This window comes from Canis lupus, chromosome 1 (genome assembly GCF_003254725.2).
Source record: "Canis lupus dingo isolate Sandy chromosome 1, ASM325472v2, whole genome shotgun sequence".
In the NCBI taxonomy this organism is placed as follows: Eukaryota; Metazoa; Chordata; class Mammalia; order Carnivora; family Canidae; genus Canis; species Canis lupus.
The window spans coordinates 48,377,455-48,405,366 of record NC_064243.1 but is presented as its reverse complement, the minus strand read 5'-3'; the positions used below and the strand labels follow the sequence as shown (position 1 = coordinate 48,405,366).

At 41.9% G+C, this 27,912-nt stretch overlaps 1 protein-coding gene and 1 pseudogene across 2 annotated transcripts; one reads left to right on the top strand and one right to left on the bottom strand.

Annotated features, from left to right (window-relative positions):
* Window positions 1-27,912, bottom strand: part of LOC125755733 (actin, cytoplasmic 2-like) — a 138,326-nt pseudogene that overhangs the window by 84,667 nt on the left and 25,747 nt on the right.
* Window positions 17,089-27,375, top strand: LOC112644376 (T cell activation RhoGTPase activating protein). Of its 2 annotated transcripts, XM_025422648.3 has the most exons (11): window positions 17,089-17,236; window positions 17,826-17,954; window positions 18,555-18,638; window positions 18,726-18,779; window positions 19,085-19,151; window positions 21,025-21,191; window positions 21,823-21,984; window positions 22,428-22,537; window positions 23,954-24,149; window positions 24,549-24,663; window positions 25,286-27,375. In XM_025422648.3, the coding sequence occupies exons 3-11, from the start codon at window positions 18,612-18,614 to the stop codon at window positions 26,557-26,559; spliced, it is 2,172 nt and encodes a 723-aa protein (XP_025278433.1). In that variant the 5' UTR covers window positions 17,089-17,236; window positions 17,826-17,954; window positions 18,555-18,611; the 3' UTR covers window positions 26,560-27,375. The 2 variants fall into 2 exon arrangements, with proteins under 2 accessions (XP_025278433.1, XP_025278432.1); XM_025422647.3 differs by lacking the exon at window positions 17,089-17,236 and having other exon boundaries at window positions 17,280-17,954.

Sequence of the window (27,912 nt, the reverse complement as noted above, 5' to 3'; positions counted from 1 at the left end):
GTACTGGGAGTTAGAACCTAGACATATCTTTTTGAGGGGACACAATTCAACTCATGAGCAGCAGTTTACCTCAAGCTGGAAGAAATAAGGGGGGATTTGGGGGTGGGAAGTGGGTAGCATCGGAGCTGGCCTAGCAGGAAGATGCAGGATTGGGCCTTTGGAGAGGTGCGGAAAGAACATTCCAGCACAGGGGCAGGAGGAGCAAAGTTTTAGAGGCAAGAGAGCACCCTTCACATCCAGAGGACACCAGCTGTGTCACAAGAGGACTGAAGGAGACTTTGTATCTGACCGTCCCTTCCTTGCGATCCTTTAAGTTGCCCCTGACATGACCCAGCCCTGAGTTCAGCCATGTGACAGAGATCTAGAACAAGGCAGCCCCCCCATTCCTTCAGTGCAATTCCAGCTTGCCCAAGTCTTGAGTTGCTCTGCTCTGACTCCCTTACAAACGTGCTCAGTGAAATGTATCCAAAGCACCTCCCTACACCTCAGCTTGACCAGGTGCTTTAAGAGTGAAAAAGTACTATTTTAATTAAGAAAACAAACCCTGGCATTTGAAGGGGGAGACTACCTTGAAATTTTAAGGTAAGGTGAGGCTGGGCATTGGGGGTGGTGGTACTCATTCCTGCCTCTTGGGTTTGTGGTAAGGAGCTTATTTGATAAAGCCTAGACAATGCTTAGAGAGCTCAGCCTACAGGATAAGGCTGGCCACAGTAGACAAGCAAAACCTAGAGGAGTTGGGGAGACCGTCTTGGGCTCTCATGTGTCACTGAGTATCTTCATTAGAAAGGTTCTAGGAGCACTGGTCCACTGGCCGTGATGGGAAGGCACAGTGTGACTTGCATGTCAGCCTGACGGATTTCTACTTTATCCTAGAGCGAGTGAGAAGCTCTTGCCTTAAAAATCAGGAAGGTCAATTTGTTCCAGATTAACGTAATGCAAAAGATGAACAAGTACTTGACACACTTGGGCAGGGTCCATACCTCATGTTGTATGCTCCTTTTTCTCCTCCTTCAGAGCATTTCAAAGCCATAGAGAAAGCAGTTGTGTCTACCAATTGGAGACACACATTTCTTTTACCACCAAAAGATAGGGTTGATACAGTCTTTAGAAAGTTGTGTTTGCAAGATGAGCCATCACTCCTAGTGGCTAAGATAATTCTTTTCAACTAGTCATATAGCTGCCAGTCATTTTGTTACCTACTTGTGCTCTTACTGTTAAAAATTTGTTAATTTCTTCTTTAAAACCCACATTTGAGTCAGACTGAGTGAACTCTGCCGTGGGCATTTCCATCACTTGACACTGAGCTTCTTAGCAATAGCCAGAGGTGGGACTTTTTGGCAAATACTGTTTATCCATCTTTGAAATGAGACATTGATTGCAAGCAGACTTAAAAGGAAATTCCTGTAAAAGCATTTTTTCAATCATAGTCTTTGTTTTTTTTTTTTTTTTTTCACTTGCCCATAGCTTTCTGGAAAATTCTACTTTTGACAGAATTTTCTCATCATTGTTTTCAGTATAAATTTGTTTTGTTTTTTATTCATGGAAAGTTCAGGGGGGGAAAAATCCCTTTGGTAGCTTTTGAGATACGAGAATATGAAAAAAATATACTTTTTCCAATTAAAAGAAATCTTTGGCCTTATTTTTCTTTTTAATAAAAACTTTTGCATTTGAGGACTGGAGTAGACTCTTAGCAGTTGTTCTCAGCATTGGCTCCATGTTAAAACTCCTCGAGGGGCTTTAAAAAATGTTGATGCCCGAGGTGTCTGGCTGGCTCAGTCACTGGAGCGTATGACTCTTGTGGGTTCAAGCCCCACAAGAGATTGGTGTAGAGATTACCTAAAAATAACAATTTTTTAAAAAATAAAGTCTTTATTTGGGTGTAGAAATTACTTAAAATTGGCTGTAGCAATTACTTAAACATAAAATCTTTTTTTAAAAATAAAGTTGGGTATAGAGACTACTTAAAAATAAAATCTTTTTTTTAATAAGGGTTAGATGTAGGGATTACTTTAAAAAAATTTTTAATAGTCTTTTAGAAAAAAAAATACAGATGTCTGAGTCCAAAGACTCCAGAGAAATTGGTCTGGGTCCAAGTAAGGCTCTGGAATCATCAAAAGCTGCCAGTAGCTCTGAGCACTACTGTCCTAGGACACTACCACCCCAATCTCCAAACTTGGAAAAGGATACAGTGGTTTGGAGATTTCAGAAGGGAAAAATCAACTCTTACTGGGAGTAGTTCTTCCGGTTGAAAGAAAAATAGTTATACTTACTACTGAGTAAACCATACAACTCTGAGAAAGACTTGAAGGAAATGTAACCAGAAACCCTTCAAATCCTCCCCCGCCCTCTCCCCTCCACACACACAACTGGTCAAGGATCACTAGTATCAGGACACATCACTCCTGTTGCTCTGGTAGAGACTCATTCTCCTCACTAACATTTAAGAGGAATCTTCCTCCATCCCACTGCCATCCCCCCCACCCCCCAGCCTCAGACATTCATGTGTGTGGGCATCAAAGATTGAGAGACTCTAGAGGACCAGCTGTTTTCCCTGCTCTGTGGCCACCTTCTCTCATCATCAAGTCTTTTCCTGAACTCTTGTAAAAGTCTTCTAAATGGCTCCTCTATGGGGGTCCCTGGGATAGTCTTTTCTCTGGTCACACTAAGAAGGTGAATGCCAAGATACACCACAGAGAAGACCAGACCCAGTGCCACATCAGAAATGTCTTCTCCCTTCTGGTGAAGTCCCCAAACTGGAACATGACTCTGCCTTCTCCTCCCTCCTGATTCTGGGCTAACACCTGGATGGGCCCAACTAGTGAAGCTGCTGCCATCTGATGACACCCTGTTGCCATTAGCTGCAAAGTCAAACCACCAGCAAACCATGCCTGCTTCATGATCACAGATGGAAATTCATGGATTCAACCAGCCTTGACTGGCTGTCCCCGACAAGCTGGCCAATGTGGAGGGAATACTGACTTTATTTATTTTCTTTACAAGATTTTTTATTGATTGATTAATAAGAGACACACACAGAGAGAGGCAGAGACAGGCAGAGGGAGAAGCCAGCTCCCTGTGGGAAGCCCAATGTGGGACTCAATCCCAGGACCCGAGGATCACGACCTGAGCCAAAGGTAGATGCTCAACCAAATGCCCGAGAATACCAATTTTAATAAGCCACAGCCACTGCCCTCATAGAGAGAGAAGCAAACCACTGCAGGAGACATCCCCGGGGCCTGGTTATCAGCCTTGTTTGAGCATCAGGGCACCTGAAAGTCCTAAGAAAGTGTCTTGATCTCTAGGAAATGTTAATATGTTGACTGTAAAACAGCTGCATGATTTTGTACCAAATCAAATGGCATCACAGAGTAGATTTCAACAGAGACAAATGCCAGTGACAAATTTTTTTCTTTTAAAGATCTTATTTACTTATTCATGAGAGGCACAGAGAGAGTGAGAGAGAGGCAAAGGCAGAGGCAGAGGGAGAAGCAGGCTCCCTGTGGGGAGCCTGATGCAGGACTCAATCCCAGGACCCCGGGTCACGACCTGAGCCTAAGGCAGACGCTCAACCACTGAGCCACCAGGTGCCCCTATGTCAGTGACAAATTAATAATAAATATGAAGGGTGGGGCTTAAAATGAAGAAAGTTCTATCTCTCAACTTAAATTTGTCCGTGAATCAAGAAAAGACCACCTTTCTTCTGTTTATTTTTTTTTCTTTTTTTTTTTAAATTTTATTTATTTATGATAGTCACACAGAGAGAGAGAGAGAGAGAGGCAGAGACACAGGCAGAGGGAGAAGCAGGCTCCATGCACCGGGAGCCCGACGTGGGATTCGATCCGGGGTCTCCAGGATCGCGCCCTGGGCCAAAGGCAGGCGCCAAACCGCTGCGCCACCCAGGGATCCCTGTTTATTTTTTTTAAAGGTTTTATTTATTCATGAGAGACACAGAGAGAGGCAGAGACACAGGCAGAAGGAGAAGCAGGCTCCCTGCAGGGAAGCCCCATGTGGGACTCAATCCCAGGACTGAGGGTCATGCCACTGAGCCACCCTGATGCCCTGCCTTTCTTCTGTTTAGCCACAGAACACTGGAGAGCAGTTGAGGAACACCAGGAGGCTCCCTGGGAAGACATTAGGAGCCTCTCAGCTCTTTGATGGTCACATCCACACTACACAGTTACCTTCACTGTCGCAGGACAGCCCCAGACAGGGCTCCTGTGTGATGTATGTCCCACAGATGTCTCCTTTTCTGGGGGAAAGTAGTTTCTCTATTGAAAAAAAGCAGTACAGAAAATGTGTACATATTTTACTCATTTAATGAGCTCTGAGTAAAGTCGATAATCTGTATTATAGGGCTCACTGCTGAAATGCCATGTGAACTCTCAGAGTCGGCCTTCTTTATATTTTCAACCTGACCATGATTAACACAGAACGAAGTATGCAGGAAGGCAAACAAACTACAAAACTAAAAGGGGAGAAGATGTCCTGTCTGGGACTCCTGTGGGACATGGCCAGCATCTCCCCAAGGTCCTCTTGTTGAGGTCTGGCTGTGGGATTCTGCAAGAATCTGATGTCTGCAAGAGCTGATGATTTCCTCGGGCCATTTTGTTGACAATTCCAATTTTAGGATTGCAATGTAACATTGTCTCACTGTCCCTGTACAGGCTGTTCATATTTCCTTTTTGAAACCATGTCTTGTCTCCTCCCATGGCCAGCAAAAGGTCAGAACCTCCTGCCCAGATGGCTCCAGCCATTTTTGGGGAAGGCTGTGGGAAGTCTGGCCTCTTTCTGGATAGCTTCATGGACATTGAACAAAGGTCTGTTACACTCGTTTGGGAAGAGGTTCCTCAGGCTTGAGTATGGGATGGATTCTATAACACAGTCTGTTATGTGTTGTCAGGCTTAAGCAAACACCCTCCACCCTGCTCTCAGATTTCCTAGTTATCTGCAGAAATCCCCTTGAGTTAAGAAACATCTTAACGCATCAGTGTATGTGTGCCTATCTGAAGACCTGGCTTTTTATTTGAAGTGTCTCCAATTAGAGAAAATGGGAACTAAGTGACTTTCATTTAAGGAAGTTCCATCTGCCTATCATATTAAGGAGAGTTTAAAAATGAGAAGGAAGAAAAGAACCGCCAAAAAAAAGTAATTTCCTCCTTGACAATTATTTCTGAATAGGAACTTGAGCAATCTTACCCAAGAAATTCGGAGTTTTGTCCCAGTGAACTTGCTCAGGGGTGCATAAACAGATGCCCACCCTGATGGTGCGTAGGTGGGCGCAGGGCAGTCCACTGTTGTGTATAGAGTGCTTTGCTGCCCACCCCAAGCCCACCAGGCTTCCTGCAGCTTTCCTGGTATTCACCTCCAGTGATTCAGTCTTGAGAATCTGCTGCTTCAAAAAACCTGCCATTCTCTTCCCTTCGTCTTTATCTGTAGATTTTAACATAAGGGGGAGAGCTGATAGTAATCCCTTGACAAAGAAACAAATGCAAGCATACTTTCTGTCAATGCAGAGAGAGAGAGAGAGAGAGAGAGAGAGATGTAACATATATCTCCATATATCTATCGTTCTGGGCTGAATTATGTCCCCCACCAAATTCATCTGATGAAACCCTAACTCACAGTACCATAGAATGTAACCATACACGACTTTTATAAAGTGATTAACTGAAAAACGCAGCCATTCGGATGGGCTCTGAGCCAATATGAGTGATGTCCTTATAAGAGGTTAGATGCATAAAGAGACACCAGGAATGCTCCCACACAGAGAAAAGACCAAGTGAGGACACAGGGAGAAGGCAGCCATCCGAAAGCTAAGGGGAGAAGCCCTCAGGACAAACCAACCCTGCAGACACCTTGATCATGGACTTTCAGCCTCCAAAACTATGAAAAATACATTTGTGTTGCTTAAGCCCTCCCTCCCCCCACCAGTTGGTGGTATTTTGCTGTGATAGCCCTAGGAGAGTGTGTGTGAGTGTGCGTGTGCATGTGTGCATGTATGTACCAGCACAATGTGAGGAGGTGATAAAAATGAGTGGTTAGTTGCAAGGCAAAGCCTTCTCATTGAGTTAATTCTAGACGACTGAGTCAGTGATTATGTCGCTCAGGGGAAGCCCTCTGACAAGGATGTTGAGTGAAAAGTCCCATCTTTCCTGATCCATTTGTCAATCCATGGAGTTCTGACAGGAACATTAGCTCCCCTCATTAACACTGAAGAACCAGAGACAGTTTCTGGAAGAGTTAGATTTGAATTCCAACTGTTAGAACCAAGATATACATACTGTCAGTAGCTAATAACTGGGGAAACCAAAATGATGGGATAGGATTGTGATACACACTTCCTGAGTTTGAGAACAGCATCTTTTTTTGATATGTACATGTAAAGAGAGACAGACAGAGACAGACAGACACACAGACAGACGGAGTGAATACAAATAATATCAGGACTAAATTTACAGCAGTACCCAGTTCCACCCCTCTAGTCCACAGAGAAAGTCATTCTTTTCTGGAATTAGTAAACATCCTACTCAAAGTTTTATACATTCCACCCTTCAACTTTGCATCCTGAAAATTCCCTTGTATATAATGTGTAACCCTAAGTACTGACTTTTTTTTTAACACCTACAACCAAATGATTTTTATTTTACATCTCTACAGTCTATTTTTTTTTAAGATTTTATTTATTTATTCATGAGAGACACAGAGAGAGAGGCAGAGACATAGGCAGAGGGAGAAGCAGGTTCCCCACATGGAGCCTGATGCAGCAGTCAATCCCAGGACTCTGGGATCATAACCTGAGCCGAAGGCAGAACGCCCAACCACTGAGCCACCTAGGTGCCCCTCTACCATCTATTTTAAATTGTATCATCATGAACACACTGAAAAATGCATCAGGGGCTCTTGGTGAGAAATACCATATCATCACGGAGCTGCTTTAAAATAAAAACTCGCACAAGCAAGAGATTAAATCAGTGCTTTTTAAAATCAGTACTTTCAGCGCAATGCAAAGTTGTCCTCATGACATGAGTACAAAAACCATGAGAACAACTGACGGAGTCATGATTTGTTTCAGGCCTCTATTCCTGGATATACACCACGCCAAAACTCAGTCTCTCAAAACAACAGCAATTTCCAATTTCCCCTGATCCTGTGGATAGCTAGGCCGCTCCTCTACTGGTTTCACGGGGCTCACTCAGATGACAGCATTCTGCTGGAGTGTCACTCAGGTCTATGGGTGGGCGTCAGCTGTGGGCTGAGAGGCCTGGCCTCTCCTCCTCTAGGAGACTACACTGGTTTCCCATGAAGCAAGGTGGAAGCTTCCAGTTCAGGAGGGGTCCAGGCTCCAGAACTTTTGCTACAATTGACTAGTCAAAGCAAGTCATGACACCAGCCCAGTTTCGAGGAGTGGGGAAGTAGACTCCATCTCTTCGTGGGAGCAGCTGCAGAGAATTTATAGCCACATTTAATCAACCACAAGACTGCAGCAGATTCAAAGTCACTCCACTTTCTCACTTGATGAGCCAAAAGGGGTGAGTCAGGGAAACAGTTCTCCTGAGCTGATGCTCGTCTGTGGAGGGAAACTGAGGCCCAGCCTTCCTTCCTAGCCAAGAATGAACCTGCTGCTTCCAAGATGGCCTTGGTGCCCACAGTTGCAGAAACAGATCCCATTATAGAATCAATAGATCATTTATTTACCCAGAAAGTCTGAAAGTAGTTGACATCACTGGTTCTCACAACTGGCTGCACATTGGAATTCTCCAGAGAGTTTTTAAAAATACTGATGTCTGTCTGGGTTCCATCTCCAGAAATTACAATTTCACTGGTATAGAATGTGGCCTGGGTATTGGGTATTTTTAAAAGCTCCCTAGGGGGTTCTAATGTGCAGCAAAATGTGTGAAGGACCAGTGTTTAAACTTGAAACTGCCTTTTCTCAATTGGCAAGAAAGATTGAACTTATTGATTCTATCTACCTGGTCATTTGTGATGTGGAAGTGGAAAAATGATGTTATATACACACATACACACAGCACAGCACGTTCTGGTAGACAGTGATATAGGAAGCTTGCTTTCAAGTGTTTAAGGATTTGCAATGGGTATTCTGTGGAGAACTGAGCTCTTAATGAGGAATAAGACACCCTGTGGGCAAACAGCCGAATCTAAGTTTGAGAACAAGCTAGAGTGTCTTGTGGTCCATTTGGTTTCCTTAACCCAGGGCCACTGGAAGTGAGTCACCAACAGGGGAATACCACAATTATCTGAAAAAATAAAATAAAACTAACAAAGCCTCTATATAGTCAGGTCTTGGGACTCTAACTGAGTCAAGCTGTGGATGCCTTATCTGTCTTTGGCTACCTAGTAAAGGTGCTTGGAATTATCTGAATGCAAAAGTTTGCACCATTCCTTTGGAACAGTCCCCAACTTCTTATCTGATAAAAAACAGCATTGAGGGGTACCTCGTTGGCTCACTCCCTAGAGCATGTAATCCAGTCTCAGCTTGTGAATTGGAGGCCTATGTTCAGTGTAGAGATTACTTACAAACAAAATCTTAAAAAAATAAAATAAAAACCAGCCTTGAGTATAGCAATTGGAGTAGAAATGTGTTGAAATATCTGATAAAAGCAGAAGTATAACTTCTTCTGGGGAACCCGCCATTTTATTCATTCTTAAAAATGAACATTTGTGCACTTCCTACTGTGCTCCGGAGCTTGTCTGAGGGTGTCAGCGTGAATTTCTCCATTGTAAGGGCCTACAGGCTAATGTCAAGGCCAAGACGTAGGAGTGAGTGAAAGCCAGCAAAGTGCCAGAATATTAGAATAACTCAGTGATTACAAAAACGCCATGCAGTCATGTACACCAGTACAGCAAGACTCCAATCTGTTCACTGTTTACTCCATCATGAGGCTTCAGCAGAAGCCTTGGCCAGACCAGCTGCAGCAGCATGGCCCTGGACCTCATCAGGAACGTAACCCGCAGGCCTCTCTCAGGCCTGCTGAATCCAATCTCTGGGATGAGGCCCACGGCCTGTGTTTCCATGAGCCCTCAGGTGACGCTGAAGTGTGCTCAAGTTTGAGCACCCCCGTATGGCACATATGAAAAAGGATCACCCTTAAAGATCTGCTAAAGATTTCACAAAAGCCATGTCTCAGAAAGGGCACTGGGGTTCAGTTTCGCAGTCTACATGGATAACATTTAAGAAAGATACAAGAATGTTTGAAAATATGTCTTGCAATTTCCTAGCATTTTGTATAATGTTTTATGACCCAAAGACAGAAGGAAAAGTCTTGTGATTCTTCTTTCTGTTGCAAGAGCCCAGAAGTCATTAGAAAGAACACTGCAGGATCCTGGTCCTTTCTATCCAACCTCTGAAGAAGAGGGCCATGCAGTTATGAACATCACCTATGTACATAGATGACAAGACTGCCTTCCATGGCCTAGAATAAATGTGTCTTCGCTCTATAAGACTGTTCATTTTCACTCATCTGCCTTTCTCTAAGGGAGGCTGTACCAGGATCACCAGAATCATCGGGCTTCACCTTGCCTCCTCTGTGCAAAGTCTTTTCACCTGGATCACACGTGTTTTACACGACACCCTGGGACCGGTCCTAGACTGGAATTCAGAACCAATCTGTACAATTCCAATCAGGCCAGGTTGTGGCTTCAGTGGAGTCTCCTTACCCCATCTCCCCAGGCAGGAGCTGCATGGATGCTGGCCACCCCACCCTGAACCCCAGGCCCAGGAGCCAGAGCCGCCTTCGGAGGCCATTATTGGGAGATTTTCTCAGGAGATGCCAAATAAGGCACAGTATCTAAGAAAAGGGCCACACATACTCAAAGTGACAAATAATCGTCTTTTTTAAAATTTAAACTGGGAGGTAAAAGCCCTGGGTAATTTTTTTTTCTATGACAAATGAAAAAGGAACTAAGTTTAAAAAAAAAAAAGAAAGAAAGAAAGAAAGCATCTCTTTAAAAGGTATTTGAGGGCAGCCTGGGTGGCTCAGCAGTTTAGCGCTGCCTTCAGCCCAGGGTGTGATCCTGGAGACCCGGGATCGAGTCCCATGTCAGGCTCCCTGCATGGAGCCTGCTTCTCCCTCTGCCTGTGTCTCTGCCTCTCTCTCTCTCTGTGTGTCTCTCATGAATAAATAAAATCTTTAAAAAAAAATGTATTTGAAAGCACGAGGCTAACTAAACATTTCCCATCATTTCTACTTTTCTTGTTCAGATTTTTTACAAAGGCTGCATGTGAATTTTGTGGACTGCTAACAAAGAAACCTCACTTTTCTTAAGTTTCTCTTTTTCTCTTCAATAGCTAATCTGCTGGATTATGATGTAGTTTGGTGGTGCTCAGGGTTGCTGACATATCCTTTTTGACAATGTGTTTTCTCTCTGTAATTTTTTGAGCCAAAATGTCATCAGAAAGGGAGGACTCTTTAGTTCTCAAAGTAATATATGCAAGCAAGTTGGAGCTTTGCCCACGGCACTGTGGCATTTGTATCATCAGCAATTCACAGATTATAATCTCCTAATCTCAGAATATTTTATTTATAATTCTTCATCTTTATCTCAATAAGTGAGGAAGGCAGTTTAAGAAGAACATTTTGCTCTAGCCTCTCTTATTTTTTCAAGCCAGCTTTCTGAAAACACAGAGTTCTTCAAACATTATTTTATGCTGAGGCTATATTTTGTCTTCCAATACAGAGATAAATTAGCTATCATAAAGACCTCAGAGGCAAATTTAAAACATGTGCATCCACTGCAGAAATTCTGGCATCTGCAGGTACAGCAAAAAATTCTGCAAGACACAATGACATTCTGCGATATTTCAGGGATGCTGGGGTCCCAGCAAACCTCAGAGACATTCAGATAACCCTTGTGCAACAGCATGAGTTAAAATTTGACTGGAGGACAGCTCTTTTCCAGCTCTTTGAGGACATAGACTGGATTTAGTCTAGGCCACCTTGAGGCCTCACCTGCCCTTTGTCCCAGCCTGGGAAGGGTCAGAATGTCTCTTCCAGCCCTATCCCACACCCATAAACCTTTCTCCGAGTTTCTTAGAGGAGATGCAAGCAAGGAGTTTTACTGCTAATCGACTGTAACCAGTCACTGTATTGATGGAACTTAGCAGAGCTGGGGACTTTGCAAATTACTGAATCCCATGCCCTCATTCGATGGTGAGAGCCACTGTCCCTCAGTTCTTTATTCTAAGTCCCGGTTCCCAGGCCCCCACAGGCTGCATGCGGTATGGAGCACAGCCCTGGGATGGTCACAAGTCCACGCATTTGCAGCAGATGGAGCTAAAAGATCTCGGATGGGCCCACCTGGGGCATGGGGCATTCCTCCTCTGTGAGGATGAGGCTTTGGTGCTTGCAGGGACAGAGAGACAGACAGTTGTGACTGCCTTCCAAGGTCATCAACATAAGTCACCATCCTGGGGGCCCGGCGCTGAGACCTCTTATCTCAGACCTCTCTTGTGTAAGAAGTCCATGGGCCCATTCCAAAGTGCTGCATCACATTAGACTACCAGTCACCAGGGCAAGGCTTGCATGGAACAGGTCCTCATTAATCACAGCCCTCGTGGACGGTCACTGTGCCATTCTGACAAAGAGAAAAGGTCTCTCTCAGAGAGGCAAGTAGTCACAGAGGCCAAGTCTCACTGCAATACCAGTAAATGTGCAGTGAGATTTTAACACTTCACTGAATAACACAATTTTAATGTGGAAAAGAATCAAAGGATAGTAGATAATGCATACCAGCCCTGTGCAGAGTACTGTGAAGGCACTCGTAAGGACAAAGGTGAAAACCGGCCCCTGCTTTCTGGAGGCACTGGGTGAGCTGCTGTTGCAGAACCGGAAAAGGGAGTTTAATTCCTTCGGGAAGAGTCTGTGGGGTTCTCTTAGAGAAGATGGGACATGAAGAGGACTCTGTAGGAGGAAAAGGTAGCTGCTCTGATAGACAAATATGTGGTGAACAGCATCCTAAGCAGGCAACAGCTTCCTCCTAGGCCTGGAGATGTAAGAGTGCACTTTTAGGGAATGATGAGAGACTCTGTGACTGACACATGACAAGTCATGGAGAGAGGAGGCATAATCAAAGAAAAGGCTGGAGATCTTCTTAATTTTTTTGTGTGCGGTAACTTGAATTTTTTCTTATTTTGTAGTAACTTGTATTAATCATTAGGTATCCAGGCAGTGGCTGATGTAGAAGTCCTCTAGGAAACTGTGACCTCTTTGGAAAAACCATCCTCTTTGCCCGAAATAGTTGCTCTCACTCTAGTTATAGAAGGTGGGGCACTGGGCAGTCAAGACGGAGAAGGGAAGAGCAGGCTTGGAATGAAGAGACTGGTTCTGGAGTTGATGTCCTACAGGCAAGATGGGTAACACTACACACACAGCAGTCAGGACTGGAGTAGTAACTGAGCTCACTCAACAGAGAAATCACAGGGACTGACAACAGGGTTCCTCGTCTAGACAGTAACCACAGTAAAAACAAAGCCAGTTCTAGGAGAAAAATCCATTTGTGATCAGGAGCTAATAAAAGTCCTGGCATACAAAACATCTTGACTGTGATCAGGAGCTAATAAGAGTCCTGGCATAAGAAGCATCCGTCTTGTCTATTTCTGCTTGCTAGTAAAAGCCACTTAGGTCCCTTTCCCTGTTCTGAAAACTCTTGTCACATCAGACAAGAGCTTGCTTTTCTAAGAAAATTCTTTTCTAAGAAAATTCTAAGAAAAATCTCCATGCCAGAGACCTCAGCACTTCCCTTCCCCACCAAAGTAGGATATGGTATGTTGATGCAAGAACTAGAAACAAATGGAAAATTCTAATTTGTCAATGTAATGGTTTCTGCACATCACTGAACCTTCGGTGCTATATATTTTTAAAGATGATGTAAATTGTATTCTCTCTATGATTATTAAAGAAAGTGACAGAGGAGATTTGAAGTTTCAGGACAATGCCCTAAATCTGACTCTCTCTGCTAGGTAAGAGTTCCCTAGAAGGATTCACCAGGACTCATCTGGCATTGAATGGATAGAATAGGTCTAGACATCTTGTTTCCATTTATAAATGAATATCCCTTGAAGGATTATCCTTGAGAAACTGGAAAGAGCAAAGTTCAAACCCAGTGGTGTGACCTTGGGAGAGCTACCTGACCCATGGAGGCCCAGCTGTCACATCTACAAGCCTCAAAGAATGACATACTCAGAACATTGTTTTAGCAATTATGTGAGATAAGGTATTTGAAAATAAAATAAATTTAATGCCCTACAGTATATGGCACATAGTAGGTGTTAAGTAAATAGGTCTCACACCCTAGAATACAGAGCTAATGGATGGATGCCAAAACCCAAGGTGACGTTTAAAAGAACATTTCCTACTGGGATGATGAAGGCTCAGAGGTCTTTTCATTTCAAAAAGAGATGCTTGTTTGTTTGCTTGGGGCAGGGGTTTGGGGGCCACACGGCCTGAGTAAAGGAAGCTGAAAACTCTATCCCCCAGAATGGGATGGCACTTAAGACATGAGAGTTTTTGGTAGGTGGGTTCCCCTTTGACATAACCAGAGCCTTCTGCTGGATAGAGAAGGGCTTACTCAGGAAGGACCACGCCCTTAGCCTGGGATGACTTTGAGAACAATCATAAAGAGACAACTTGGCAGGTATGCTGCATCAACAGAAGAGGGACAGGACATTAAACTAGTTGCTCACTTAAAACCTATTCAGCCCTGAAATTCAACGTCAACAAATGTCCACACCTAGTCCCATAATACAGTCCCAGGATAAGAAAAGGAAAAAGAAGAGGAGGAGGAAGGCAACCCTGGTGGCTTAGTGGTTTAGCACCGCTTGCAGCCCGGGGTGTGATCCTGGAGACCCGGAATCGAGTCCCACGTCAGGCTCCCTGCATGGAGCCTGCTTCTCCCTCTGCCTGTGTCTCTGCCTCTCTCTCTCTGTCTGTCTCTATGAATAAATAAATAAAATCGAAGAGGAGGAGGAGAGAGGAAGAGAAAAATTAAACTAGATTACAGAAAATGTTACAACCAATATAATTTATAGCATTTGCATTTTAAACATTTCTTCTTTATAAAATGTCCAGAGTCATCACAATATCATTAACAGATAATATAAACTGTTACTACCTTTTTTCAAGAGTTGTTACTGAAATAAGCATGTTTATTTAGGTCTAATTCTTAGTCTATTTCATAATAAATTTAAATATATGATTCTCTACATAATAAAAAACCAGCATGCCAACAACAATCAAATCTTAAAAATTCAAAAAGCTTTGGTGGGGGTACTTGGCTGGCTCAGTTGGTGGAGAACTCAACTTTTGATTTTGGGATCATGAGTTTTAAAAATGTTTTAAAAATGTTTGTTAGGGCCCATTGATGGTTAAAAGCTGAATAAAGATTTTTTTTAATACAAAAAATTTTGGGATTACATATCCAAGGGGAAATAGTACTTTTCTTATATCCAACTAACTTCATTTTTTTCCACTGTCATATTTTGATGGCTGAGTTTATAGTGAGGGACATTGGTATCATTAGAAGGACTCAGAGGAGCGCTTGTGTGGCTCAGTCAGTTGAGCATCTGACTCTTAATTTTGGTTCTGGTCATGATCTCAGGGTCATGGTATCAAGCCCCACCAGCCTTTGCACACAGTGGGGAGTTGGCCTGAGATTCATTCTCTCTCTCTCTCTCTCTCTTCCTTTGCCCCTCCACCTGTTTGTGCGCTCTCTCCTCTCTCTCTTAAATAAATAAATCTAAAAAAAAAAAGTATACAGAATCAAAGAAAAAGGTACCAACGCTTGGGGCTTTAGAAATGCTCTTCCATACTGGAACACCTGAGTGGCTCAGTTGGTTAAAATGGAAAATAGAGTAATTTCAGGTTCCTCAAAAATGGCTGCATCCATGAGGAGAGGTAATGATGCACCACAAGTATCAGAAACTTTCTCATGGAGAGACTCCTAACTCTGGGAAACGAATAAGGGGTAGTGGAAGGGGAGGTGAGTGGGGGGATGGGTGACTGGGAGACGGGCACTGAGGGGGGCACTTGACGGGATGAATACTGGGTGTTATACTATATATTGGCAAATCAAACTCCAATAAAAAATATACAAAAAAAAAAGAGAAACTTTCTCATGTGCACAGATGTGATGTAGATCAGCAGTTCTCAAACTCTTTGGTCTCAGGAACCCTTCTCATAATCATTGACAAGTTTAAAGAGATTTAATTTATGCCAGCTATATTTACCAATATGCACCTTGGGAGAAATTAAAGCTGAGAAAAATTTAAAACAAAAGAAATGCAAGCTTGCATTCCTGTTGTATCAGGATATCTCTCATCATGTAGCTTCTGGAAAACCCCACTGTATACTCTTGAGAGAATAGAGTCAAAAAGGCAAATATTATTATAAAATAGTTCTAATTTCATGGACCCTCTTGAAAGGGTCTCAAGCACCCCCTGGGCTCCCTGCATATACTTTGAGAATTGCTTGATACAGACCAAACCTGTGAGCTTTCAAGTCTCCTAAAGGCTCCCCAGCTCGGGCTCATCAGGAAAAGAGGTAAAATGGCCTATGCCTATGCCTTCCTCCTCTTTCTCCCACTAGATGCAAATAGTTAAAAAAAAAAAAAAAGAAATTAAGATTTATTTATTTATTTATTTATTTATTTATTTAGGGAAGGTGTTGGAGCAGAGAGAGAGAAAGAATCCCAAGCAGACCCCTCACTGAGCACAGAGCCCAAGGAGAGCTTGTTCCAAGACCCTAAGATCATGACCAGAACCAAAATCAAGAGTCGGACACTTAACCGAGTCACCCAGACAACCTTAAAAAATTTTTTTTTACATTTTATATATGAGGATTCTAGGTTCAGCTTCTTTTGAATATATAATTGTATGGCAAAACAAAAACAGTTTTTAAACCACTAGTAGAACATACATTGTGGGGTATAGTGCATAATAGAAGAAAAAAATATGGTCTTCATTTGAAATATTGAGATTAAGGATCAATGCATTAGTTGTCAGAGCAGTACATACATTAAGTTTCTTAGAAAAACCCAAAAAGTATGCCAAATGAAAAAAAGTTCATGAAATATGTATTAGCACAAAGAATGACTATATGTAAATGTATTTATTCAGAAACTATTTACTGAGTATCTACTACATGCCTTCTCTAGGCTAGGTACAGCATATATGCCCTTTTTGATAATAAAAAAAAGTCAATGAGTCATTTTGAAGGTTTGTAAAGGCAGGAGGGAGGATGAAAGGTAGTAATGTGCACAGACTGCAGGAGCACTGTTGTAAACTCGGTTCTGTGGCAGTTTTCAGAGAGGGAGCCTCCAGCTGGAAGCCTGAATGCCACTCACCGAAACTGAGGGGACAAATTTTAACTGTTCTGTGCTTCAGTTTCCCGATGAATGCCTAATTATGACTCTCTTTTGGTATAAAGAACAATACAGCTATCAATATGGAAAAAGTCTTGGAATTAAAGCCTTCTGATGATGAATTAAGACAATGTAGTTTTAATTTTTTTGTTGAAGAAAACATACATACAGAAATGTGAACATAAGATTATCAGTGTCCAGATCAAGAGTTAGATCACTACAAAACCTTCTCTGGCCCCCAGTGGTTACTACCCACCCCAGGGGATGCTGCTATCTATCATGGCACAGATTGGCTCCTATCAGCTTAGATGACTTTGCATGCAAGATATACTCTCTTGGGATCCCTGGGTGGCGCAGTGGTTTGGCGCCTGCCTTTGGCCCAGGGCGCGATCCTGGAGACTCGGGATCGAATCCCACGTCGGGCTCCTGGGGCATGGAGCCTGCTTCTCCCTCTGCCTGTGTCTCTGTCTCTCTCTCTCTCTCTCTCTGTGACTATCATAAATAAATAAAAATAAAAAAAAAACAAATACAAGATATACTCTCTTGTGTCTGGCTTCTTCAGCACATTACATTGTGAGACCCAACCACACTGTTGGATGTAGCTAAAGACTATGCATTCTCAGGGCTATGGAACACTCCACTGTGTGAACATGTCACAATGGGTGTCACATTCTGCTCCTGAGGTTTTTGAGTCATTTTATATATAGCCTTTTAGATACAGAAAAGACCAAAGATTTTCTCATATCCAGAAGGATCCACATACGAAATTCACCATCTCCTTTCTACCTGAAATTGGTCTGATCAAAGGAATTTTTGGTCTTCCTTCCGTGTCAGGATTAGAGATGGTCTAACCACAAATTAAGTATTAACAATTTTGACTAAGAGTTAGGGAAAGGAGAAGGGGGTGGTTAATATGTTGGCAGTTGGCTTTAGTGGATTCTTCCTAATTTCAAAGGAAAGAGATGGGGACATTTCTCAAATAAGACAGCATGTCTGGGCTTCTTATAGGAACAGCATCCCACACCCAAAGGGTGCCAGTCAATGTCTGGTGACTGATGAACAGAGTAGATGGTGGGTGGAAAGGGAGACAGCACCCAAACAGGATACAAAACAAGCACACCTGAAATCACCACTTTACAAAATAAAATTATGTTTATTACAGAATAACACAATTTCTTATTCATACATCCCACCTGTGACATTAATCAGAGCCTTCACCTATGGGCCATATGTCATCTTTTCCACCCTTAGTAGTTTATAGATTTTTTTTTTTTTTTTACTTTGAAGTGTTAGAAAAAGAAAAAGAACCAGAGCTGCCCTAAAAGGAATGAGGAAGTGAGAGCTCCCCAGTGTCTGGCTGGCTATGTCTGGGTGACAACCCATGATGTTCTTTCCGGTCTCAGTAATATTCTGAATTTCCACCTGCCCGCCCCCTCTCGCTTATAATGCAGAACACGTGAAGTTAGAGCAGTTCAGTCTTCCTCTACCGGTGGATTAGTAGGAGCAGAGTGTTTCACTGTTTCTCCCATTTTGCACGGTTCCCTGGAGATAAGAGAACGCTGGCTGGAGGCTCCCCGAGGGTAAGTACCATAAAATAACACAACTGGGAAATTAGCTAGCTAGCAAATCACTGGTCTTTGAGAGCACCTCCAAGAGAAAACAGCTGTACCCCTAAACATGCAGCAAATAAGGTTATAAAGACTCTGAGCCCCGAAAGCTCTCCTTCAGTGTGAAGCCTGCACTCTTTCGGTAAAGGAATTCTGTCAATGTTAACTTTGTTTTATGTTTACTGCAAGTAGCATCCTGAGTATAAGTTTTTTTTTCCTCTGGGGGTAAGAGGAGCTAATCCTGCAGAACACATAATACAGTACCTGACACATAGTAAGCTTCCCCCCCGCCCAACCCCGAAAATATTAGTTATTGTGTGATTGTTAGATTATCTCTTGATCGGACGGCACTAGATGAATAACAAAGTTCGGCATGGTGAAGATATCAGGTTTAAATAATTTAGAAATAAGTGTGTTCAGGTGCTGTTCTTAATAGCCGAAGACATCTGGTAACATATCACAGACTTTAAGTGAAAATTTTTCTAATAGTTTCAGACTTTGTGTTTTGGTACTGAAATTGGCCAATTTATCATGTGTCTCCCTCCTCCCTCTCTCCCATACGACTTCTCGCAGGCAGAGCCAAGGCCCCACGGGAGCAAAATTCATCCCTGGACAGTCAGCTCAACTCTAATGAAGTTGATAAGCAGCTGCAATGTTGTACGTACCCCTCTTATATAACATAATTCATAGTTTCCAGGGTAAGAGTCAAACGATCTTTACCTAATTTAATTTTTTCTCTTTCAGTCAAAAACACTAAATGCCAATAATATGGAGACATTGATTGAATGTCAGTCAGAGGTGAGAGCGATTTTAAAAACTTTTCATCTGCACTATAAGAACATGGAAAACTTTGTTTTCATGGAATATTTTCAATTATGTAATTATCAGAGTAGAAAATTAACATCCTAAGTGTAGCTCATTAAAAACATTAATTGGGACCTTATATGATGATAATCAAGACTTTATTATTGATTCTAGAAGCTAGAAAAAATCATTGGATTTGACTAATTTTTAATATGAGTAAAATGTTCTAAGTGTATTTTGTGAGGAAAGACTGGGTAGATCTCTTCAATCGTTTTTAACTAAAATAAATATTTTTTTAGGGTGATATCAAGGAACATCCTCTGTTGGCATCATGTGAGAGTGAAGATAACATTTGCCAGCTAATTGGTGAGTTTTGAAAACATACTGGTCTTTTATGTAAATGATAACAGCAAATGTTCTTGGTTTACAAAACCACAGTACTTTACTTTACTAGGAATTCTTTTTTTTAAGTGTTCTTTTAAAGACCGCAGAACATTAACACTTAAATGGCAGGCAGACTCTAGCTCTGTGGGCACCAGGTCTCTCTGACAGAACAGATCCTCTCTACAGCCAACCCTCCAGTTCTCTGAGGAGTTTTTGGTGGGGTCAGATGTCTGAGCCACTTCTGTTTTGTCCATTAAAGCAGGCATACATATGAAAGAGTTCCTTCTCCCTTTCTTCCTTCTCTCTCATGAAGAATGAATGTAGGAACCCATGAGGCAATTGTTCCTGATCCCAAATTCCCAAGAATCCTACTGTTCGCTCTTCACTGTTTCCATAATGTATGTCTTATTACATAACCGCGACCCAGTTCTCCCAAACTTTAAGGACAAGCCAGGTCTCTCTGCATCCTCTTCCACTTGCTAGGGTAGAAACACACAGCAATGCACTTAGATAATACAGCTTTGGGGGATCCCTGGGTGGCTCAGCGGTTTAGCGCCTGCCTCTGGCCCAGGGTGTGATCCTAGAGTCCCGGGATCAAGTCCCACATCAGGCTCCCTACGTGGAACTTGCTTCTCCCTCTGCCTGTGTCTCTGCCTCTCTCTCTCTCTCTCTCTCTCTCTCTCTGTGTCTCTCGTGAATAAATAAATTCTTAAAAAAAAAAAAAGAAAAAAGAAAATGCAGCTTTGATATTTAGGGGGAAATAAGGCAAATAAAGGGAGAATTAAAAAAATAAGGACACATGTGAGATGCGATGCCCCTTGCACACACTTGTTCAGGGTTTTGCAAAGATAGAACCTCTTGCTCATGTTTTACTGATAATTCCCAACTGCCTGGTCTCGCTGCAAGCCTTCACGCAGGAATTTGTGTCAGCCTTGTCCTCCAGCAGCCACCGGGGAAATCCTGAAGGGGGCTGCAGACTGACCGGTGTAGCTCCCTCTAGTGGCTGCTTGGTGCTAGTGCGGCTGCAAAGGCGTACTGGTTGGCCCGGCTAAGGACCTCCAGGATGATCCTGAGCAAGATTCTATTCTCTTCTGTGGCTCAATAATATTCTGCTGTGTTTATAGACATCTTCTTTATTCATTCATCTACCAATGGACTCTTCGATTGCTTCCAAATCTTGGCTATTGTAAATAATGCTGCAATAATCATAGTGGTGCATATAAATTTTTGAATTGTTTCCTTTTTCTTTGGCTAAAACCTAGCAGTAAAATTACTGGATCATATAATATTTCTATTTTTATTTTTTGAGGAAACCCCATACTGTTTCCTATCGTCACTGAAACTAATGTAACATTCTATGTCAACTATACTTCAGTTTAAAAAAAAAAGATCTTGAGCAAGTTACTTCCTCTCCTTTTAAGTTTTGTTTTCTCCATCAGTCAAAGGAGAAAATTAAAATAATCTATTTTGCATCAGAAATACCTACCACAGTTATTAAGGTCAGTATATTGAGATGGTTGTTTGTGATCGGCTCAGCTAGGTTTTGCTGATTTTCTGCAAACAGCCACTAAAGAGTAAAAACAGGAAAGGTGGAGACTTTGAGGAACCTTGGTGTTGATATTTAGGGGCTGGTTGTTGCTCTGGTAACCATGTGGTTGCTTTTTGGGTTCATTTTTGTAGATTAAAATTCACACCCTTTGCTTTCTCAGTTTTTCAGTTTTTTAAAATCATCTGTCTCCCCACCCCCATGGCATACCATGGGTGACATTATGTGGGTGATGCATCCATTGTCATATATGGATCTTTATTAATAAGTTAATCTAATTTTTCTCTTGCCTTATTTTCTTGGCTGTAGAAATTAAGAAGAGAAAGAAGGTGCTGTCTTGGCCATTTCTCATGAGAAGGCTTTCTACTGTGTCAGATTTTCCCGGGGCTTCAGAACCAGAATTGAAAGTGCCACTATTTGATCAGCCCTTGTCAATCATCTGTGGTGAGGACGACACACTCCCCAGACCCATTCAGGTAGGTGTGCGTGTACTCCAAAACCTGCTTCAGGTTTTTGTCAGATGTGAAAAATCCCTGGGAGCTCTAAATATCATTCTCATGCTAAACTCGCTGGGGCCAATCCAGTTTTTTTCCACTTTTGGAAATGGTGTTTCCACATATGAGTGCAGTCAGGAGACTACTTGGCTGCTGACAGTCTAGAAATTAATTATGCTTTCCCTCCATTCCTCCATCCTCCTGATTTCATGGAGCTAAGAGTGCTAAAAATGTGTAGCTTCTGAAAAGTCACGATCAGAAATCCAGTGTTTATATGGAATGACTTGAAAGGAGAGAGGCCTGAAATAATTTTAGAATGTACAAAATTAGAACTTTCCCAAGTTACCTCCTCTTAGAAAAACAGCAGAGTTGAGGGACACAGTTGATAGAAATGGAGCTATAAAAAATGGCATTCATGATGTCTTGTTAAGACCATGTTGGTATCATGGAGAACTTTTATGGAGAGGATGCTCTATGATGGATGAAGTTTGCCACTATTCTTATGCACCGTTTTAATACCTAAGCATAGATTTTTCATGTAGTAGTAGCAGCACATGGTTTCATATTCAATGTAAGGGTAACCTTTTCCTATTCCTACCTCTCTTTCCAACAGGATATTCTCACTATTTTGTGCCTTAAAGGACCTTCCACCGAAGGGATATTCAGGAAAGCAGCCAATGAGAAAGCCCGCAAAGAGCTAAAGGAAGATCTCAACTCGGGAGGCATGGTAGATCTGAAAAGTCTCCCCGTGCACCTCCTGGCTGCAATCTTTAAGGTGAGTTGATAGTATTGCTACCAAATAATCTCCAGTGATGTTAAGTCTCAGAAAATAAGAAATGGCTCTTCTCCCAACAAATCAAAGTAAACTGATCTTGGAGTTTAAGTTTTTTTAGTTAAGCCTTTTATCTTCTTATATAAACACTTCTGTGTCTCTGATCTCAGATTCCAACAGAAAATGATACATTAAATTCTGATGAGGAAATGCCAAGTCCATGCCTATTAAGCTGGTAGCATCTCAGATGATGGCCTTACTCTGTCCGTTGTTAGCAAGTTGCTGAGAGAGATTTCCCTAGAGCAGTCAAATGCAGGAAGGAAGGGGGTGCAGCCTATGGTAGGATGATCAGAGGGCCCCTGAGCTGGACCAGACAAGGGGAAGACAAAGATGCCAGCACATTATATAATGTAACCAGGCCAAACCATTCACTTTTCATCCTCCAGGACTTCCTCAGAAGTATCCCACTGAAGCTACTTTCATGTGACCTGTTTGAAGAATGGATGGACGCCCTGGAGAGGCAGAATGAAGAGGATAGAATTGAGGCCCTGAAACAGTAAGTGGCCAGAGTCATTGCCAGGGCCCAGGCCCCCGTGGTTTCCATCTTTTGATCTTCACACAATTCCCTGAGTGTTTCAGGAAAATTGAAGTGTTTAGAGAATCAGAGTGGAATTATTTATCTACTCCCAGAATAAAAATCATGAGGTACCCTGGACATTCCTTTTAAAGTAGTTTTAGCCAAATGAAAGGAAACACTTTTTCAGAGTAGAAAGTAAATTTCAATAGTCACAAATTCCAAGAGGTGAAGGAGTCTAAAAACATAAGTAGTTCAAGAAGATATGAGACAAAAACCATAGATGAAAGCCTCAAAACAGGCTAAATTGCCAAGTGTAGGAATTTGAGGTTAACCTAATAGATGTGTGTTCTGCAAGGCAAAAACTCCCTCATAAAACATCCCTTAAAGCATCGTGGAACAATCTGGAAAGGATTGTTTTCATCATAAAATTCCACAGCATATTTCATGTCTTAAAATTAATCAAAATGAAAAAAAATTAATCAAAATGAAAACTATATAAAAACAAATTCCAAAGACAACAAAAACCAATTACATTTGTAAATGACCTGCAACCTTTCAGCAACTAGACAATCTCAAACACCTGACTTCAACATATCAGCATTTTTGCTGGATACAATGAAAGTCTATTAGGATTGTTCTACATGGCTAAATACTTACAATGAACAGGTTATTGAATTAAGGCATTAGAGTGTCTGTCCCAAATTGAAAATCCTAAGATTACTGCAAGTTTCTTCTTAAAGACATAAAGTTCTTTCATAATACCAACTTCTTATGAGAAGTGAAAATGGCCGCTACATTAGATCACCATTGCATATTTTGAAAAAGTGAGGCTTCACACATCTTTTTTTTATCATTAGTACCAATGCTCCCGATCAAGTGCTGACTTGACCATATTTACGAATATGCCCTTAGAAACTGATTTCTTCTCCATAAAGATTTCACAGAATGGTATAAAAATGGGTCATTTTTGTGGGATGATCACAGATCAAGAAAGGCAAATGATTGTGCTCCCAAGATATCAGTCTTGCAATTTTAGAAAGACATTCTGTGTGGCTACACGAGTTACTCTACAAAACAGTTTTCAAAATGTATTCCACAATGGAGTTTGTTACAGAAGTTAAGGATTCCTAATTTAAGATCTATACAAACAACAGGCCCTGTATTGTTGTCCTAATTATAAAGACCAGTGTCTTAGGTCTTTAAGATCTCATGGTTAACCAGTTTCATTCCACATCAATTGCCACTGGAAGTCTCTGAATGAACATTTCACCATCTTACCAATAAGAATGTACCTTCCTCATTTTGAAGGCAGTCTGCGTTAGGCAAAAATTTTCAACTTGCTCCACTAAAACCATTAGCCTCCTCTAAAATCAGCTTCCCTGAACCTCATTCCAGGGTTGCAGAGAAGCTCCCGCGGCCCAACCTCCTGCTGCTCAAGCACTTGATCTCCGTGCTCTATCTGATCAGCAAAAACTCGGAGATCAATAAGATGGATGCCAGCAATTTAGCTATCTGCATCGGACCCAACATGCTGACCCGAGAGAATGACCAACACCTGTCTTTCGAAGCCCAGAAAGACTTGAACAACAAGGTTTGTTCCAGTCTACTTCTGAGAAACTCCGAATGTATAGAAAAGCCCTTTGGTTTGGTTGGGTTTTGTTGTGTGTTTGTTTTTTTTTTTTTTTTTTTTCATTTATGCATTGCACTGTGTCAGTAGTTTGGGAAACTGCTTATTTACATGAAAATTTTAGTTACTTTAGAGGTCTTTTTTTTTTTTTTTTTTAGTTCTCTAAAAATGTATGTCTCAAAAATAACTTTAATATATATGACTTTTACCCATTTTCTGTATGCCCTTTCCAAACACATAAAGATCTCTCGTTTGGCACATCCCTAACAGCAGATCCTCATTATATCCCCATTCTCTTCCCTCTTCCTTTAAAGAAAACTCAAAATGCCTTTAGGCTGATGACTTGCTTATTCTTCCTCACAGGTTAAGTCACTGGTGGAGTTCCTCATTGATAACTGCTTGGAAATATTTGGGGAGAACATTCCCACACACCCCAGTACTGCTTCTGATGACTCTCTGGAACACACCGACAGTTCAGGTACAAAATGTGCTCTCGACTGATTATGATCATGGGGGGAAGTTCATGCCAGTCTGCCAGTCCATGCCAGTAACATAAAGTATCTCTGGTATTTGAAGCAGAAGTCACCTGCACAAGTCACCAAACCAAATCCACAGGACACCATTAACATGGAAACTTGCTCTCAAATTTTCCCACAGTCTCCTCATTCTGCTGACACTCATTCAGCTTCCTTCTGAATCAGGAAGAACTGCCAATTTTACTAAGTTAGCTTTAGTTAGAGGGTTGTTTCCACACAGTGGGATATGGGTCCATTATAATGGAATGGATCCAACAAAAGAGCCATCCGAAAGATGAATTTTTAAATTTAAGATCAATAAATGTTCAGTGAAACATTGTTCTCTTTTCTCGTTCTCATTCTCTCGCTCATGTTTCCTTTTCCTACTTCTCTTCCACACCTTCTCTCAAACTAAGAAAGAAACAAAATTTTAATGTGACAAATTTCTTTCACATCAAGTCCCAGAGTAGCTTCACCAGATTCCCTAGCACTATACTTGATACAAGTGGGGTGAATTGTACTATATATAGTTTATTTTTCAAAGAAACTGAATCAGAAACTCAACTATCCCTTCACTTCCTCTAGACCTGTCAATGCTGCAGAATGACTCAGCCTATGACAGCAATGATCCTGACGTGGAATCCAGCGGTGCCACCAGCTCCCCAAACAGGAGGCCCCAGGTGCCCTTGGAGACGGCTGCCAGCTGGGAGTCCAGAGGCCCACAGCTTGCTTGGGAGTTGAGCCCGGAGCCCATTGTCAGCACCATAGCCGGGCTGAAAAACTCCCTCAGTGAACCAGACAGGAGCTACTCAGAGCCCAGCATGTCTTCCTCACAAGAGAGCCTGGAGAGCCAGAAAACACACCAAAAACTAACACGGAGTGAGGATGACTTCACCATGGCTCAGGCAGGGGCTCATTTGGAAAGTGAGGAGGCTGAAGACCCATTTCCAGAGGAGGTGTTTCCTGCAGTTGAAGGCAAAATCCAAAGTCCACAGGACCTGAAGGTGAAGAACTCAACTCAGGGTTTGGTGTCACTATGGGGACTAATGCCCAAAGCCATCTCCAGTGGCTCTCTGGATGCTTCCTCTGACAGCTCACCCATGGCTTCTCCTTCCAGTCCTAAAAGAAATTTCTTCACAAGACATCAGTCTTTCACAAAGACAGAGAAAAGTAAGCCCAACAGAGAAATCAAAAAACACTCCATGTCATTCTCCTTTGCCTCTCACAAAAGAGTGCTTACCAAAACCCCTAGTTGCGTGTCTGTGAAATCCAAAGGCTTTACCAGAGACCAAGTAAAGAAAGGTTTTAAAAAAGAAAGCCAGCTTGCTGGGCGAATCATTCAGGAAAACTTGTCTGAAATCCAGGGCCAAACTGCTCTAGACTTTAGCTCCAGATCCTATGCCCTCTCAGTCGAGGATGTGTTCCAGCAAGTGGATCAGAGAAGCCCTGGAAGTCCGCCATCTTATGAAGAGGCCATTAGGTGCCAGGCATTGGACCTCTCGGCCTATGGGGGCCAAACAGTTGGCAGCATGAGAGCTAGAATGCTCAGCCAGGACACTGAACTACCACCTCTCCTACCTTTTCGTCATGGAGGGAATTCAAGAAATATAGGCAGTGAAGAGCCACTTGATGGGCACAGACTATCTCCCAGGACTGAGAGTTGGGAACAGAGCAGGACTGTCCATGCTTCTGCAGAAACAATAGGACAAGTGACTGTTACAAGGAGACCAGAGCTGTACCGCCTAAGAACTCTATCTGAATCAAAACAGAAGAGTAGGCTGGACCACCTAGTGCAGCAATGTAGTCAGCCGGTCTTTGAGGCTGACCAACTCCAGTATGCTAAAGAATCCTACATTTAGGAAAGCAGACTAGACACCATGACATGGCTTGTGGTATCTCTGTAAATGTAGGACTGTATAAAGAACTGCTTTAGAATTTGTTTTCTAAAAAGTCATGAATAAGCTCCTTTCAAGAGGTTGTGTAGAGCCCTCCTCCAGGGGGCTAGCCGCACAAGGGCACCCAGGCAGTGTCTGTGCCTGCCTAAATTTGTGCAACATGTAGCAAGTGTATAAAATGTACTAGAGGCAAGGTATCAGGTGCAAAGATGTCTACATGAGTATGTGTATATTTGTTTGTGAACTTGTGGTCAACAGCATTGCTGTTCTCTGCCTCCTGGGCACTTTTCTATGGTTAGTGTTCAAAAATAATTTTTCTTCTACTTTTATGTTGCCTCAAATCTCATGCCATTTTTCATATTTTCCACAAACCCCATTTAGAGGAAAATGTTTAAATCTCTGTTAGAACTTTATGTTCATAAGCAGCTTTGTGATAACTACTTACCATGGTAAGAAAAAGGAGCAGACTGCAAGGAACAGACTTCAGTGTTTGGAGTTATCAAAGGCATTACAGACTCCAGTAATTGAAAAGGCCACCGTTAAAATTTATGAAAAATACTTAAACAAATATGTCCTTTCAACCATCTCATTTTCAATTTGGATAGATTAGCAAAAATGCATTACATCAATATTAACTGATTTATAGCACTTTGAGTTTCTTCGTGGCTCAGTATGTCTTCTCCAACAGTGTAAATTACTTTATATGCATTGGGGATCATATATAGAATTTCAATGTAATCTCACTACAATAAATTGCCTTCCTTGTTTCAAAGTAAAAAATGTTCATTCTTTACTGATATGTTGCCTTTTCTCCCTTGATTAATAGAAACCCAAGAAAAGCACTCACACATTGCTTCATTCATGATCCCAGGGTCCTGGGACTGAGTCCCACATCAAGCTTCCTGCTCAGTGGGACTTCTCCCGCTCCCTCTGCCCATCCCCCCCCACTCATGCACGCGTGCATGCTCTCTCTCTCTCTCTCAAACAAATAAAACCTTTAAAAATGGTTAAAAAATAGTATGCAAAGACAGGGTAATATAGGCAATATTTCTTGTTTCTTTATGAATTAAACTTCAGTACCTTTACAAACCTAATTTTTATGATGTTCAGGTTGCTTATTCATAAACACAATGGTAAAATATTTGTCATATATTTGAACTTTAATGTTTAATGACTAAGATATTTAACTAGGACCTTAGAGATACTAGACTTCTATTTTCCTTATTTTATCAACTTCTTTCATAAAACACTCTGTTTTTTATTTGTTCAAGAAATATTTTTGCATTGGCCAACCACTGGATGGCAAAGGCCTATTGT

Excerpts from the sequence above, each read along its gene's own strand:
- LOC112644376 (XM_025422648.3), top strand. The coding sequence starts at position 18,612 with ATGAAGTTGATAAGCAGCTGCAATGTT. Across the intron at positions 18,780-19,084 it reads TGATTGAATGTCAGTCAGAG|GGTGATATCAAGGAACATCC; the intron begins GTGAGAGCGATT and ends ATATTTTTTTAG. Across the intron at positions 21,985-22,427 it reads TCCTGGCTGCAATCTTTAAG|GACTTCCTCAGAAGTATCCC; the intron begins GTGAGTTGATAG and ends TTCATCCTCCAG.